Source organism: Dendrobates tinctorius, unplaced genomic scaffold, assembly GCF_039654945.1.
Source record: "Dendrobates tinctorius isolate UK_male_01 unplaced genomic scaffold, ASM3965494v1 ptg000240l, whole genome shotgun sequence".
Classification (NCBI taxonomy): domain Eukaryota; kingdom Metazoa; phylum Chordata; class Amphibia; order Anura; family Dendrobatidae; genus Dendrobates; species Dendrobates tinctorius.
The window spans coordinates 4,296,471-4,311,824 of NW_027361907.1; the positions used below are offsets into that span (position 1 = coordinate 4,296,471).

The following is a 15,354-nucleotide window of genomic DNA, read 5'->3' on the forward strand; positions in this document are numbered from 1 at the left end:
GAAACGGTGTCAGACGCCATCAATTACAACATTTTAGCGCAGCCCCGTTTTGTGCCAAAATGTTCTGATTTTTCAAAGCTTTTTACACCAGAATTCTGGCATGGCTGAACCAGGCCAAAATCCCAAAAATAATACTCCAGTTTTCTACAGGAACAGATGAAGCGAGTGGTTAGCACCCAAAGCCTGTTAACTCCTGGTGTAAACGTCATAATTTCCCATATTGCGTCCAATGGAGAGGAGGAAAATCCGCAACAAACCCCAACTGAGCCGGTTTGGCTGCAGCTAATAGAAGTGCAGCTAGGGTTAAATTGGAACCGTTTAGGCTGCGTTCCCATGTTGTGTATCTGGTGCATTTTTGCTGCAGATTCTCATTGCGCAAAATACACAATGTATTACAGTTCCTGGCAGACCCAGGTCTTCTCTGGACAGTCTTGGCATGGAGCTGACAGACTAGGGAATATGGGCACTTGTCTATACTTACTGCAAGGTGTTTCCCTTGCGTGCTACGTGTTTACTGGTCCATCTTTTCAGAAATACTCTGTATTTATTCATTTTTATTTAAGTATCAGTAATATGCACATTATCTTATACTTCAGGCTTCCTTCTCCTGCATTCCCTTTCATTTACCTGTGCCGTACTATCGTGTGCGCACAGTGGCCTACAATCTGCTGTGTATGTTTTCTGATACCCTCTTTGTGCTGTATTCCCTGCACTCTGGGCAGATGTTCATAAGATCTGTGGTGTAGTAACCACTGTGGCCACTAGGGGGTGCTGCGTGGATGTCCCAAGAGAGAGGATGAGTGGCAGAATCCTGAAGGATGGTTATGTATCTCAAGGTTGGTGGCCTTGAGATGGAGACTTAGGTATGTGTGTTGATCAGCAGTGATACTGCTGAGGTGCTGGTTCAATGTGTCAGGGACTAGTTACCTACAAACCCACCCAGGGGGTGTGTTTAATAACGCTATTGTAAAGTGTATATGTGTGTGTGTGAAGGACCTGTGATGAGGTCATAGACATGTGACCCGGTGGGCGTGGCTATGGACCATATAAGGTGGCCAGGGTAGGTCACATGGGGTGAATGCTGGGACCTGGTTGGTCCAGTGTGGAAGGTCCCGTCTGAGTGAGATGGGGCTGCCTTCTGACAGCAAGTGAACGCTGTGTTAATGGCTGCACGTGCCTGAGAGTTCCCTGGAGGGAATGGACGTCTGCCGGATGGTGAAGGAACATGAGTGACCCTGACATGGGTGAGATAACTGAGGCTAGAAAGCCTGCGTATATATAACCTGTGTGACCACAGGGATTACAGAGCTGAACTCTGTCATGGACGCTATGTTGTTATATGAACTTTATGTTGCTGGTCATGGTTTATGCTGCTAAATAAACCGCATGGACTATGAGGTTGTATGGAAAACCTGTACCGGATCTGACTTAGTGGCTGCTGAGCGAGTATCCCCTACTTGAATGACAGCGCTACCTCACAGACCTCTTTTAGTCACATAATGTCCTCTATTGCTTACATCAATACCTTTTGATAACCTCACTGCATCTCTGTGTTGACATAGCAGGAATTGTTTTTTTTTTTTTTTAGTATAGATGACATTAACAACAATTTCTATAGAGTCTGCTCCTTGGTGTGCTGCCCATATATGCTTAAAGTAACATTGCTTGTTTGTATATCTAATTGTAGAATTGTGTTCCAGCTGCTTATGTCTCATGAGTAAGGGCTGTGGCTCTATTGTGAGCTTTGTTTATAACATCAATGTAATTTTGTGAATTTTAAATGTTTTTGTGTTTTTTTAGTTTTCTATAGTACCCAATAAAATACCCGTTTATTTAGGTGATCCCTGTGTACATGGCTTGTCACTGTTTGTCTTTTCTCCAAAATCCCCAAACATGTTACTTTGTTGTAAAATAGGCTGAACCCCATCACCTGTATCAGGTATTGTTAATTGTGCACATGCAAGCCGATGACTAAAAGGGCCGTCACACTAATGGCGGAGCAGCTCGGCCAGCATCTCCTGAAGAAACAGCAAAATCCATATGTCAAAGTAGAACTGCCGCACCTGTTCCATCACCAACAACTCAAGGGGAAGCCTCACCTCCCTGTGCCTGCCGTAAACTTGGTGGGAAGCCTCTCCTCGCCTCCCAGTGCCTGCCATAAACTTGGTGAGAAGCCTCTCCTCACCTCCCTGTGCCTGCCGTAAACTTGGTGGGAAGCCTCTCATCACCTCCCCGTGCCTGCCATAAACTTGGTGAGAAGCCTCTCCTCGCCTCCCAGTGCCTGCCGTAAACTTGGTGGGAAGCCTCTCCTCGCCTCCCAGTGCCTGCCGTAAACTTGGTGGGAAGCCTCTCCTCGCCTCCCAGTGCCTGCCGTAAACTTGGTGGGAAGCCTCTCCTCGCCTCCCAGTGCCTGCCGTAAACTTGGTGGGAAGCCTCTCCTCGCCTCCCAGTGCCTGCCGTAAACTTGGTGGGAAGCCTCTCCTCGCCTCCCAGTGCCTGCTGTAAACTTGGTGGGAAGCCTCTCCTCGCCTCCCAGTGCCTGCCGTAAACTTGGTGGGAAGCCTCTCCTCGCCTCCCAGTGCCTGCTGTAAACTTGGTGGGAAGCCTCTCCTCGCCTCCCAGTGCCTGCCGTAAACTTGGTGGGAAGCCTCTCCTCGCCTCCCAGTGCCTGCTGTAAACTTGGTGGGAAGCCTCTCCTCGCCTCCCAGTGCCTGCCGTAAACTTGGTGGGAAGCCTCTCCTCGCCTCCCAGTGCCTGCCGTAAACTTGGTGGGAAGCCTCTCCTCGCCTGCCGTAAACTTGAGGGGAAGCCTCTCCTCGCCTCTGTGTCTGCCGTAAACTTGGTGGGAAGCCTCTCCTCCCTGTGCCTGCCGTAAACTTGGTGGGAAGCCTCTCATCACCTCCCTGTGTCTGCCGTAAACCTTTTTCTGGCTGCGCATCTCTAGAGCCAAGATTTGAAGTAAAAAAAAAAAAAAAAATCAGAAGAAACTCCAGCACACTTGACACTGCTGAACTCCGCCAGCAGGTGGCGCCAAAACAGCAGACTCCACATCTCCTGCAATAATGATATTCTAAAACACACCAGCAGATGGCGCTGTACCCTCACTCCTATAATCACTGCCTACAGCTCCAGTATCCATCTAGGGAAGGAGAGCTCTGTCACACAGCTGCAGTGTGCAGTAGCCGGAATAGACGTGTCAGCCATGACTGGTTTCCGCCTTATTTGACAAGTGCTGGCGGCCGGACTGCAGTTTCTGCCTGCAGAAGCCGTGCGGCTCCCTCCACTCCCGACATGTTCTGTGCTGCCAGCCTGAAGCACTGTCACAGCTTCACCTGGATCCCGCCTAGTGATTGGCTCTCCTCTCTGACAGCTCCCATGATAAGACCGCCCACAGTAAGGCTCTCCTCTGTGATTGGTTGGTGACACTCACGTGGCTTCAGGCTGCTTGCTGGAGTGAGATCCCGGAAGTAGCCTGATGCAGCTTGCTGCTCGGTGCACGGCGATAGGTAAGGCGCGCGGCCGTCATGGCGTCCTGGGGCTCCCTCGCTACGCTCACGGTTACGGCCGCTGCGGGCGTCCTGGCTGCAGGTCTGCTGTACGGTCTACGGGAAGCAGGTACTTCCGGCGGTGGGGCTGCCTGCACGGTGCGCCTATGAGCAGAGCCCTCACCTGCACGTGTGATCATAGCGGAGGATTGCCTGGAGGGGAATCCTGTGTAATCAGGGCAGGCTTGCAGTGTGTACAGGGATCCTGTGTAATCAGGGCAGGCTTGCAGTGTGTACAGGGATCCTGTGTAATCAGGGCAGGCTTGCAGTGTGTACAGGGATCCTGTGTAATCAGGGCAGGCTTGCAGTGTGTACAGGGATCCTGTGTAATCAGGGCAGGCTTGCAGTGTGTACAGGGATCCTGTGTAATCAGGGCAGGCTTGCAGTGTGTACAGGGATCCTGTGTAATCAGGGCAGCCTTCCAGTGTGTACAGGGATCCTGTGTAATCAGGGCAGGCTTGCAGTGTGTACAGGGATCCTGTGTAATCAGGGCAGGCTTGCAGTGTGTACAGGGATCCTGTGTAATCAGGGCAGGCTTGCAGTGTGTACAGGGATCCTGTGTAATCAGGGCAGGCTTGCAGTGTGTACAGGGATCCTGTGTAATCAGGGCAGGCTTGCAGTGTGTACAGGGATCCTGTGTAATCAGGGCAGGCTTGCAGTGTGTACAGGGATCCTGTGTAATCAGGGCAGGCTTGCAGTGTGTACAGGGATCCTGTGTAATCAGGGCAGCCTTCCAGTGTGTACAGGGATCCTGTGTAATCAGGGCAGGCTTGCAGTGTGTACAGGGATCCTGTGTAATCAGGGCAGGCTTGCAGTGTGTACAGGGATCCTGTGTAATCAGGGCAGGCTTGCAGTGTGTACAGGGAGGGTCCGGGACCCACACACCAGATCTGGGCGCCTAAAACGAAAGTGTCCTCCCAGAGTATATGTAGACAGTGAAGGCGCGTGCACAGGGCGGACACATAGGAGCTGGGCTGCTTAGTGCAAAGATCAACTTCCAGCTAACAAACATGACCGGTACACGGCGTTAGGCCACCAATGCAAGCCGCATGTTATTATACATTTTTATAGCAGTGTGAGGAAGGGCCAGGGCTATAGTCATGGCCGCGGACACCGGGGCTGCTAGGCCCTGGCCTCCCATCACATGAAAATAATGTCCGTCAGCATACCTGTGACTTTAGGTCCAGTATCATCAGGATCTCTTCTGTGCCACTGAAGACTATCTGCGAACAGTTCTGCGTGAACTGAGACACCGTCCATTTCAACTTGAAACTGAACAACTTTACTGTTTTCGTTTCTCCGCACATCCAAGTACTTCACAGCGTTAATCACATGTTCCACATTACACATCTCTTCCTCTTTCCCTGTACTTCTCTCAATGTCACACAGCACGTTCCCGGGTCGGACCGTTTCATACGGTTCCTCAGCATCCTCCCTGTTTAGCTCTGCCACGGTTGGACACTCCACTGCCTGTTTTGCCCCAGACATCAGATCATCTGTTCCTGAAGTCAGTTGTCACATGGCGAGTGACCTGCCCTTTCATGCTGCTTTCTGTGGTGACACAGCATTCTCCTAGTCCAGACTTACTGCCTATGAAAGTTTCCTCAACTGTTTCGCCCTGGATCTGATGGCATCAGTCCATGCTGTAAGCTGCCATATAATGGAGCCACCTGCGTCCCCATGTTGCCACTGATTCTGCCCTATGCTTCTGGTTCCAAGCCTGCTGCGATCCTCCACTGTTCTGGCCTGTAGTTGTGAATGGCTGGGCTTCCCCCTTGAATGCTGCGTGGTCACTGCTGCGATTCTGGACGCTTAAGCCGGTGCTACAATTCTGGGCCCTAAAGCCCATGCAGGCGGTATGGTACCGTAGCCCGTCTCACTCTCAACAGGAAGTCCCCCTATCTTAACTGCAGTGACCCCTCCTAAATTATTTACTATATGGAGCTCCTACTATACTATGTACACTGCTATACCTAAAACTACAATGTACCCCATCTGGTGGCTAAATTTGGGTACTGCACTTTCCCTATGTCAGTACTATAATACATAGAACAAGTACAGTACATTTATACAAGTACCACATGATATAATTTACATATCACATGGTCCGGTATACCCCTTACAGCGCCACTAATTCAATGGCGCTTTACATATGTGTGAAAACAAAACATTTTAGCAAAAAAAGGGAAATTTAGCGGAGAATTTTTTTTTTTTTTTTTTACTATCGATCCAATTAAACTTTTTTTTTTTTTTTTTTTTTTTTCATCTTTGTCTCAAAAAATAGTGACTATTCTGATCAAAAAAAGCTTGGTTCATGTATGAAGTCCCGCCGTGAGCTAATGTTCTATCAGAGCATGAAAAAATACACAATTGAAAACAGCGGGGACGTTGAATTGGCCGAGCTTTGTTTAGCACGTATTAGTAATATAATTAGATTGTTCTTGGAATGGGGGAAACCATAGAATTGCTTTAAAAAGTTACAAATAAGGTCAGATCACAAGACAATAAAGTCCTAACATCCATGGGACGATACCAGGACGCTATGGGTTATACTTGGGGACAATTGCAAAAATAAATGGGTGTCACATCCAGTTGCACCTGTTGTTTTTTTTCCTCCAAAAATACTGCAAAATGATAGCGTATTCGCTGTGATTTTTGCGCTTATTGTTTTCCATGGGTGAAAAAACACAAAGAATTGACATGCTGCAGATTGTAAGGAAGCAGCAGTTTTCCAATTACCATATATACTCGTGTATAAGTCGAGATATTCAGCACCCCTCCCCCCCCCCCCCCCGGCGTATACGCGAGTCATATACCTGGGGTGTCAGAGACCATACTCGCCCCTCCTGGCACGTCGTCTGCTTCCTGCGTTCAGATGTCACGTGGTACCGCTCATTACTCATGAATATGCGCATATTTATGAGTTTAATGAGCGATACTACATGACCGCTGAATGCAGGAAGCAGACGACCGATGGAGAAGCAGGGGCTGCAGAGAAGACCATGCGCCAGGAGGGGGTAAGTATGACGGGGGCAGAGTAATATTCACCTGTCCTCGTTCCATCTCCGTGCACTGCTCTGTCTCTGGGTCCTCCTGCTGTGACAGCAGAGGGCGCGATGACTTAGTCAGTGTGCGCCCTCTGCTGTCACTACTGATGCCCGGGAGACTCAGCGGTGGACGACGATGTAACGGGGACCGGTAAATATCGCCAGTGCCGGGGGCTCAGGACACCGACACCTGGCCCCCAGCAATGGAGAGGTGAGTATGTCATATATTTTCTTTTTTTTTTTTTATTTCAGCAGCGGCAGCAGCATATGGGGGTTTTTATGTAGCATCTTATGGGGCAGCATTAACCCTTGTGCAGCAGCATATGGGGGTGTATTTATGGAGCATGTTATGGGGCAGCATTAACCCTCGTGCAGCAGCATATGGGGGGTATTTATGGAGCATGTTATGGGGCAGCATTAACCCTTATGCAGCAGCATATGGGGGGTATTTATAGAGCATCTTACAAGGCAGCATTAACCCTTGTGCAGCAGCACATGAGGGGTATTTATGGGGCAGCATTAACCCTTGTGCAGCAGCATCTTATGGGGCAGCATTAACCCTTGTGCAGCAGCATATTATGGGGGGAATTTATGGAGCATCTTATGGGGCAGCATTAACCCTTGTGCAGCAGCACATGAGGGGTATTTATGGGGCAGCATTAACCCTTGTGCAGCAGAATATGGGGAGTTTTTATCTATGGAGCATTTTCTTGGACCACCATTAACCCTTGGCTTATACATGAGTCGATAAGTTTTCCCAGTTTTTTTTGTGGCAAAATTAGGGGGGTTGGCTTATACACGAGTATATACTGTAAGTCAGGGGGGGGGGAATCTTTAAAATCTCCTAGCTTTTGCTTGCATTGTAAAAAGCGTTTAATTTATGAGGGCAGGGCACCTACTGCCCCCTGCTCATTATAATGACCTCAACTCTCCACTCAGTATGATGGTCCCCCATCCCTTCCACTCAGAATGGGGACCCTCGCAGTTTCCAACTCAGTATGGGGGCTCTCAGTCCTCCACACATTATTATGGTTCCCACAGCCTCCCACTTAGCATAATGGTCACCTGCTCATTATAATGGCCCCCACCAGACCTCACTAAGTAACTACTTTCCTTGCCTCCGTTCCCCCCCCGGCACATTGCTTCCGTCTGTGGAGGTACTGAGCTTTCAGCACGGCAGGAGTAATGTAGTGACATCCTCATACCTCCAGTGAGCAGAGTCTTGGCCTCTCACGCCTTCGACTCCCTCATCCACCACTCTATTCAATGATATCCATGTCCTGAAGATGCTGAAACTGTGGGGAGAGGGGTCCCCATGGTGGCACGTGGGCTGCCAATATGGACAGTATGCTCCTGATACGCAGACTTTGGCCCATATTTGGCTATATAGACAGCCTGCTGGATCACCACCTCCCACTCCGTAAAACATTGTTGCCTAATAATCCATATTCTAGCAATAGTAATCAGAATTAGGGCTTGCTCAGACTGGCGTATAGCTAACATATACTGTAACCCAGACGAGTGCTGTCCGATGTTTTATCAGATAGAACTTGCTCCAGTGTTATACTATGGAGCACTGCAGACCACCATTTATTTTCTCATACCTTGTCGACATGAGAAAAAAAATCGCTGCTTGCTGCCATAGACAGTGTAAATAGGACGGTGCACGCACATACAAGTCTATGGGTACGTGCAAAACATCAGTCTACGCTCAGATGTCACCTGAGTGCAGTGCGATTACTGTGGATGCAGGCAGTGGAGGAGATGGAGAGATTACTTTCTCCGTCTCCTCTGCACCTGTGCTGCCATTCTCTGATGCGAGAGCACAGAGCACTGAAACTCTGTTCCCACTCACAGCAGAGTTAAGGCTAAGGCTGTGTTCACACACAGCGGTTTTTACTGCGGTTTTCACTATAAAACCGCTAAAAATAAGCTTCCCAGTCATTTCTATGCATTTTGCACTTTTTGTGCACATTGATGCGTTTTTAACGCGAAAAAAACGCATCGCGGTAACAAACGCAGCATGCTCATTAATTTTGCAGATTTTTCTGCGGTTTTGGCTTCTTCCATGCGGTTTGAAACTGCTGCTGAAAAAACCGCACAAAAACCGCCGCGGGAAAAATAGGTGCGGTTTCTGGGAAGGGATTCAGGTTTTTGAGCCGAAATTTTCTGCAACGTGTGCACTTAGCCTTAGTGTCATTAGCACAACAATCCGATGCTCTGAAGCTGCTGGATCTCGGTCTGCATGCCATATAAGCGATCAGCCAGCACAAAATGAGTGTCCCATAGTGGGACACAGTGTAAAACATAGCATGGGGAAAGAAAAGTAAAAATCTATATTCTATCATTAAATCAATATTTTAATCAACCGGACCTATAAAACTGTCCCACTAGTTAGCCCCTTTATTGAACACCATTAGAAAAAGGCAAAAAAACAATGCTTTATCATATACATTACCTCCAAACAAAAAGTGGAATAACACGCGATCAAAAGGACGGATATAAATAAGCATGGAACCGCTGAAAATGTCATCTTGTCCCGCAAAAAAACAAGCCGCCATGTAGCTCCATGACCGGAAAAATAAAAAAGAGCTCTCGGAATAAAGCGATGCAAAAAAAATTTCTTCTATAAAAGTTTATATTGTATAAAAGTACCAGAAGATAAAAAATGATATAAATGAGGTATCGCTGTAACTGTACTGACCTGAAGAATAAAACCGCTTTATCAATTTTATCTCACGCAGAACGGTGTACACGCACCCCCAAAAGAAATTCATGAATTGCTGGTTTTTGTTCATTCTGCCTTCCAAATATCGGAATAAAAAGCGATAAAATGTCACGTGCCCGAAAATGGTACCAATAAAAACGTCAACTCGTCCCGCAAAAAATAAGACCTCACGTGACTCGGTGGGTCAAAATATGGAAAAATTATAGCTCTCAATATGTGGTGATGCAAAAACTATTTTGCAATAAAAAGCGTCTTTTAGCGTGTGACAGCTGCCAAATATAAAAACCGCCATAAATAGTAAATCAAACCCCCCGTTATCACCCCCTTAGTTAGGGAAAAATAAAAATTAATTCCATTTTCCCATTAACCCATTTACTACCAAGGGTGGTTTGCACGTTAACTCCTGGGCCAATTTTTACAATTGTGACCACTGTCCTTTTATGAGGTTATAACTCTGGAACGCTTCCATGGATCCCGGTGATTCTGACATTGTTTTCTCGTGACATATTGTACTTCATGATAGTGGTAAAATTTCATTTATATAACTTGCGTTTATTTGTAAAAAAAACGGAAACTTGGTGAAAATTTTGAAAATTTTCCAACTTTGAATTTTTATGCCCTTAAATCACAGAGATACGGCACACAAAAAGCTTAAGGAACATTTCCCACATGTTTACTTTACATAAGCACAATTTTGGAACCAAAATTTTTTTTTTTGTTAGGAAGTTATAAGGGTTAAAAATTGACCAGCGAGTTCTCATTTTTGCAACACCATTTTATTTTTACGGACCACATCACATTTGAAGCCACTTTGAGGGGTCTATATGATAGAAAATACCCAAAAGTGACACCATTCTAAAAACTGCACCCCTTAAGGTGCTCAAAACTACATTCAAGAAGGTTATTAACCCTTCAGGTGCTTCACAGGAGTTTTGTGAATATTTAAAAAAAAAAAAAAAAAAAATGAACATTTAACTTTTTTTCACAAAAAAAAATACTTCAGGTTCAATTTTTTTTATTTTACCAAGGGTAACAGGAGAAATTGGACAGCAAAAGTTATTGTGCAGTTTGTACTGAGTACGCTGATACCAGATATGTGGGGGGGGGAACCACTGTTTCGGCGCATGGCAGAGCTCAGAAGGGAAGGAGCGCCGTTTGACTTTTTCAATGCAAAATTGGCTAGAATTCAGATCGGACGCCGTGTCACGTTTTGGAGAGCCCCTGATGTACCTAAACAGTGGAAACCAGGGCTGTGGAGTCGGAGTCAGTGCTCATTTTGGTGGAGTTGGAGTCGGTATAAAATGGACCGACTCCTAAAATATATAATAAATTGGGTACAGTAGTTGAATGCAGAATATGCTGAATATTTTTTCATAGGAGTTTGGGAAGGTTATGAAATGTCCTATAAATGACTGTTCTATTCCTGATCTAAGGCTACATTCACACACAGCGTTTTTCCTGCGTTTTTGAGGATACGTTTTTCAGTTGCAAAAGCAGATCAGCTTTTTTAAAAAACCGCATCACCTGAAAGGCTTTTGAGCTCATAGATAATGTTTTCAATTGCAAAAGCATATTAAAAATCTGCTCTATCCACTTATCCATATCTGTCTAGCCATATCTTATCTGTACCAAAAAGAATGAAAGCCGGGTAGCACACAGACTTAAGGCCCTTTTACATTTAGCGATGCACCAGCGATCCAACCAGCGATCCGACCCGGTCAGGATCGCTGGTGCATCGCTAAATGATCGCTAGTGAGCTTTCACACAGAAAGATCTCACAGCGATGCAGCAGCGACGCAGCGCACGATACTTACCATTCACACACAGCGATCCTGCGTCCTCCCGCCCGCGTCCAGCGTCGCTCGTCGTCACAGCAGGAAGTCTCAGCAGGAAGCGCCCGACGAGAAATGGAGCCAGACATTCTCGCGCGATCAGCGATGGACAGCGGGGGAGCCGGTCGTTGGTAAGTATCACACATAGCGATATCGCTAGCAATATCGCTATAACGTCACAAAACCAGTGACGTTTTAGCGATATTGCTAGCGATATCGCTTAGTGTAAAACCCCCTTAACACTCCTTTTTTTTAGCACCAGTTAGGTACACCTCATAGCTGCCCAAAAGGACGCCCAGGACAGGCATTGCTCATCTTCAGTAACATCAACTGATAGTTGGAATAAATAGACTGCATTCATCACCACATCTTCTTAAGGTGCAGGCTTTATTTTCAAGTGTAGGGGTGTGAAGTATGAGGTTCTGCAGCAGCTGAGGTGTGCAGTATGAAATTCTGCGGAACAGTATGAGATTCTGCCCCCCCTAGGTTTGATCCTGGCTACGCCCATAGTGTGAAAGTAGCCTGAGAATCTAGGCTTTATCTTAGCCGAGATAAGTCAGTGTGTGTGTATGTATATATATTATACACACAGTACAGACCAAAAGTTTGGACACACCTTCTCAAAGCGTTTTCTTTATTTTCATGACTATGAAAATTGTAGATTCACTCTGAAGGCATCAAATCTATGAATTAACATGTGGAATTATATAATTAACAAAAAAAGTGTGAAACAACTGAAAATATGTCTTATATTCTAGGTTCTTCAAAGTAGCCACTTTTTGCTTTGATTTCTGCTTTGCATACTCTTGGCATCCTCTTGATGAGCTTCAAGAGGTAGTCACCGGAAATTGTTTTCACTTCACAGGTGTGCCCTGTCAGGTTTAATAAGTTGGATTTCTTGCCTTATAAATGAGGTTGGGACCATCAGTTGTGTTGTGCAGAAGTCTGGTGGATACACAGGTGATAGTCCTACTGAATAGACTGTTAGAATTTGTATTATGGCAAGAAAAAAGCAGCTGAGTAAAGAAAAACGAGTGGCCATCATTACTTTAAGAAATGAAGGTTAGTCAGTCCAAAAAATTGGGAAAACTTTGAAAGTGTCCCCAAGTGCATTGGCAAAAACCATCAAGCGCTACAAAGAAACTGGCTCACATGAGGACCGCCCCAGGAAAGGAAGACCAAGAGTCACCTCTGCTGCAGAGGATAAGCTCATCCGAGTCACCAGCCTCAGAAATCGCAGGTTAACAGCAGCTCAGAATAGAGACCAGGTCAATGCCACACAGAATTCTAGCAGCAGACACATCTGTACAACAACTGTTAAGAGGAGACTTTGTGCAGCAGGCCTTCATGGTAAAATAGCTGCTAGGAAACCACTGCTAAGGACAGGCCACAAGCAGAAGAGACTTGTTTGGGGTAGAGAACACAAGGAATGGACATTAGACCAGTGGAAATCTGTGCTTTGGTCTGATGAGTCCAAATTTGAGATCTTTGGTTCCAACCACCATGTCTTTGTGCGACGCAGAAAAGGTGAACGGATGGACTCTACATGCCTGGTTCCCACCGTGAAGCATGGAGAAGGAGCTGTGATGGTGGGGGTGCTTTGCTGGTGACACTGTTCAGGATTTATTCAAAATTGAAGGCATACTGAACCAGCATGGCTACCACAGCGTCTTGCATGCTATTCCATCCGGTTTGTGTTTAGTTGGACCATTTAATTTTCAACAGGACAATGGCCTCAAACACACCTCCAGGCTGTGTAAGGGCTATTTGACCAAGAAGGAGAGTGATGGGGTGCTACACCAGATGACCTGGCCTCCACAGTCACCAGACCTGAACCCAATCGAGATGGTCTGGGGTGAGCTGGACCGCAGAGTGAAGGCAAAAGGGCCAACAAGTGCTAAGCATCTCTGGGAACTCCTTCAAGACTGTTGGAAGACCATTTCTGGTGACTACCTCTTAAAGCTCATCAAGAGAATGCCAAGAGTGTGCAAAGCAGAAATCAAAGCAAAAGGTGGCTACTTTGAAGAATCTAGAATATAAGACATATTTTCAGTTGTTTCACACTTTAATTATATAATTCCACATGTGTTAATTCATTGTTTTGATGCCTTCAGAATGAATCTACAATTTTCATAGTCATGAAAATAAAGAAAACTCTTTGAATGAGAAGGTGTGTTCAAACTTTGGTCTGTACCGTATACATGTATACAGTGTATTACATATTTACAATTTATTACAGTTTTTTGTGTTCTAAAGTTGTATTCCAATAAATAGATATTCTATCTAAATATCTTGATTATTGGATCATAGAAATGATTAAATGTCTGATGTTCACATTGTACTACAATAAATTTTTCACTTAAATATAAGCAATATATGTGGGAGTTGGAGTCGGTGTAAGGGAAATTGAGGAGTCTGAGTCGCAGGTTTGGCTTACCGACTCCACAGCCCTTGTGGAAACCCCCCACAAGTGACCCCATTTTGGAAACTAGACCCCCCCCCCCCCCCCAAGGAACTTATCTAGATATGTGGTGAGAACTCTGAACCCCCAAGGGCTTCACAGAAGTTTATAACGTACAGCCGTACAATTAAAAAAATCACATTTTTTTTCCACAAACATGATCTTTTCACCCTCAATTCTTACTTTTCCAAGGGTAACAGGACCCTAAAAGTTATTGTGCAATTTGTCCCGAGTATGCTGATACCCCATATGTGGGAGTAAACGACTATTTGGGCGCATGGCAGAGCTCGGAAGAGAAGCAGCGCCATTTGACGTTTTTGGCTGGAATTGAGATCGGACACCATGTCGCGTTTGGAAAGCCCCTGATGTACCTAAACAGTGGAATCCCCCCACAAGCGACCCCATGTTGGAAACTAGACCCCCCTAAGGAACTTATCTGGATGTGTGGTGAGCACTTTGAACCCCCCCCCCCCAGTGCTTCACAGAAGTTTATAACGCCTGGGCGTGAAAATAAAATCGTATTTTTTCCACAAACATGATCATTTAGTCCCCATTTTTTATTTCCCCAAGGGTACCAGGAGAAAATGGACCCCAAAAGTTGTTGCCCAATTTGTCCTGAGTACACTGATACCCCATATGTGGGAGAAAACTACTGTATGGGCACACGTCGGGGCTCGGAAGGGAAGTAGTGACGTTTTGTAATACAGACTTTGATGGAATGCTCTGTGTTATGATTTGAGTCACCGTAGGAGGCAAAAACAAAAATGCTAGCTAAGTCCAGAAAACCAGAGAGGTTGGCAGCTATCGGATTGCAGACCCCTGATCCTATCACAACAACTAACAGCAGCCGTGGGGGGTTCCTACGATGCCCTAGACCCCTCGATCACAGCCGGAGAATTAAATAGGCCTAAAGAAAGAAAGGGGAAATCTAAACTGCCCCAGAGCAGACCCCAAAGCAATAGGCAGCCCCCAACATATAATGACGGTGAAGCAAGATCAAAACACTAACACAGACAGAAAGGTAGACTGAGCAAAGACGGGGCCCAAACTACCTAGACAGGAAAGGACAGGAAGGCTGCTGTCTGCAATCCGTGAAAAACCCTATGAAAATAAGAGCCAACAGACTGACAGTGAAAAAGGCCCTGAAGACGTTGGGCTTCAAAAAAGCTATGTCAGTACTCAGGAATATTCTGAAGACAGAGCAACAGGCAAAAGGAGATTCGGCTCATCCCAGCGGGGAATGGCAGAATCCAGAAAAGCAAGGAAAACAAAACATAAATGCAAACAGGCAAAGCAGAAACTTAGCTTTAGGGAAGCAGGAATCAGACTGGTGTCCTAGAAGTCCACAGAGAAATCACCCGCAGGGCAGAAGGGCGTTGGCAGCCTTATATCCAGTCAGTGACTCCACTCAGCCAGTCATCCTCATTAGACTCAGGTGCCTGATAATCAGGCTCATTACCTTCCTTTACCAGAATAGGGAGTTCCCCAGACCTCAGTGACGAAGGGGAAAATGAACTCACAACAGCTCTGCGGGTGTCATGTTGCCTTTGGAGAGCCCCTGATGTACCTAAACAGTGGAAACCCCCCACAAATTACACCATTTTGGAAACTAGGCCCCCTAAGAAACTTATCTAGATGTGTGGTGAGCACTTTGAACCCCCCCAAGGGCTTCACAGAAGTTTATAATGCCCGGGCGTGAAAATAAAAAAATCATTATTTTTTCCACAAAAATGATATTTTT

At 46.1% G+C, this 15,354-nt stretch overlaps 1 protein-coding gene across 3 annotated transcripts in view; it reads left to right on the top strand.

Moving 5' to 3' along the window:
• The first annotated feature begins 3,198 nt into the window (after window positions 1–3,198).
• The window catches only part of NAXD (NAD(P)HX dehydratase), a 68,259-nt gene continuing 56,103 nt past the window's right edge, over window positions 3,199–15,354 (top strand). The window contains exon 1 of one of the 3 annotated variants that reach the window (XM_073556834.1): window positions 3,199–3,393. Coding sequence is in view for 2 of the 3 variants with exons in the window: in XM_073556832.1 (XP_073412933.1) it covers window positions 3,525–3,615 (91 nt within the window). In the remaining variant the exon portion in view is untranslated. Of the gene's footprint in view, window positions 3,616–15,354 lie in introns of all 3 variants that reach the window. The other 2 variants (XM_073556833.1, XM_073556832.1) reach the window with 2 other exon arrangements.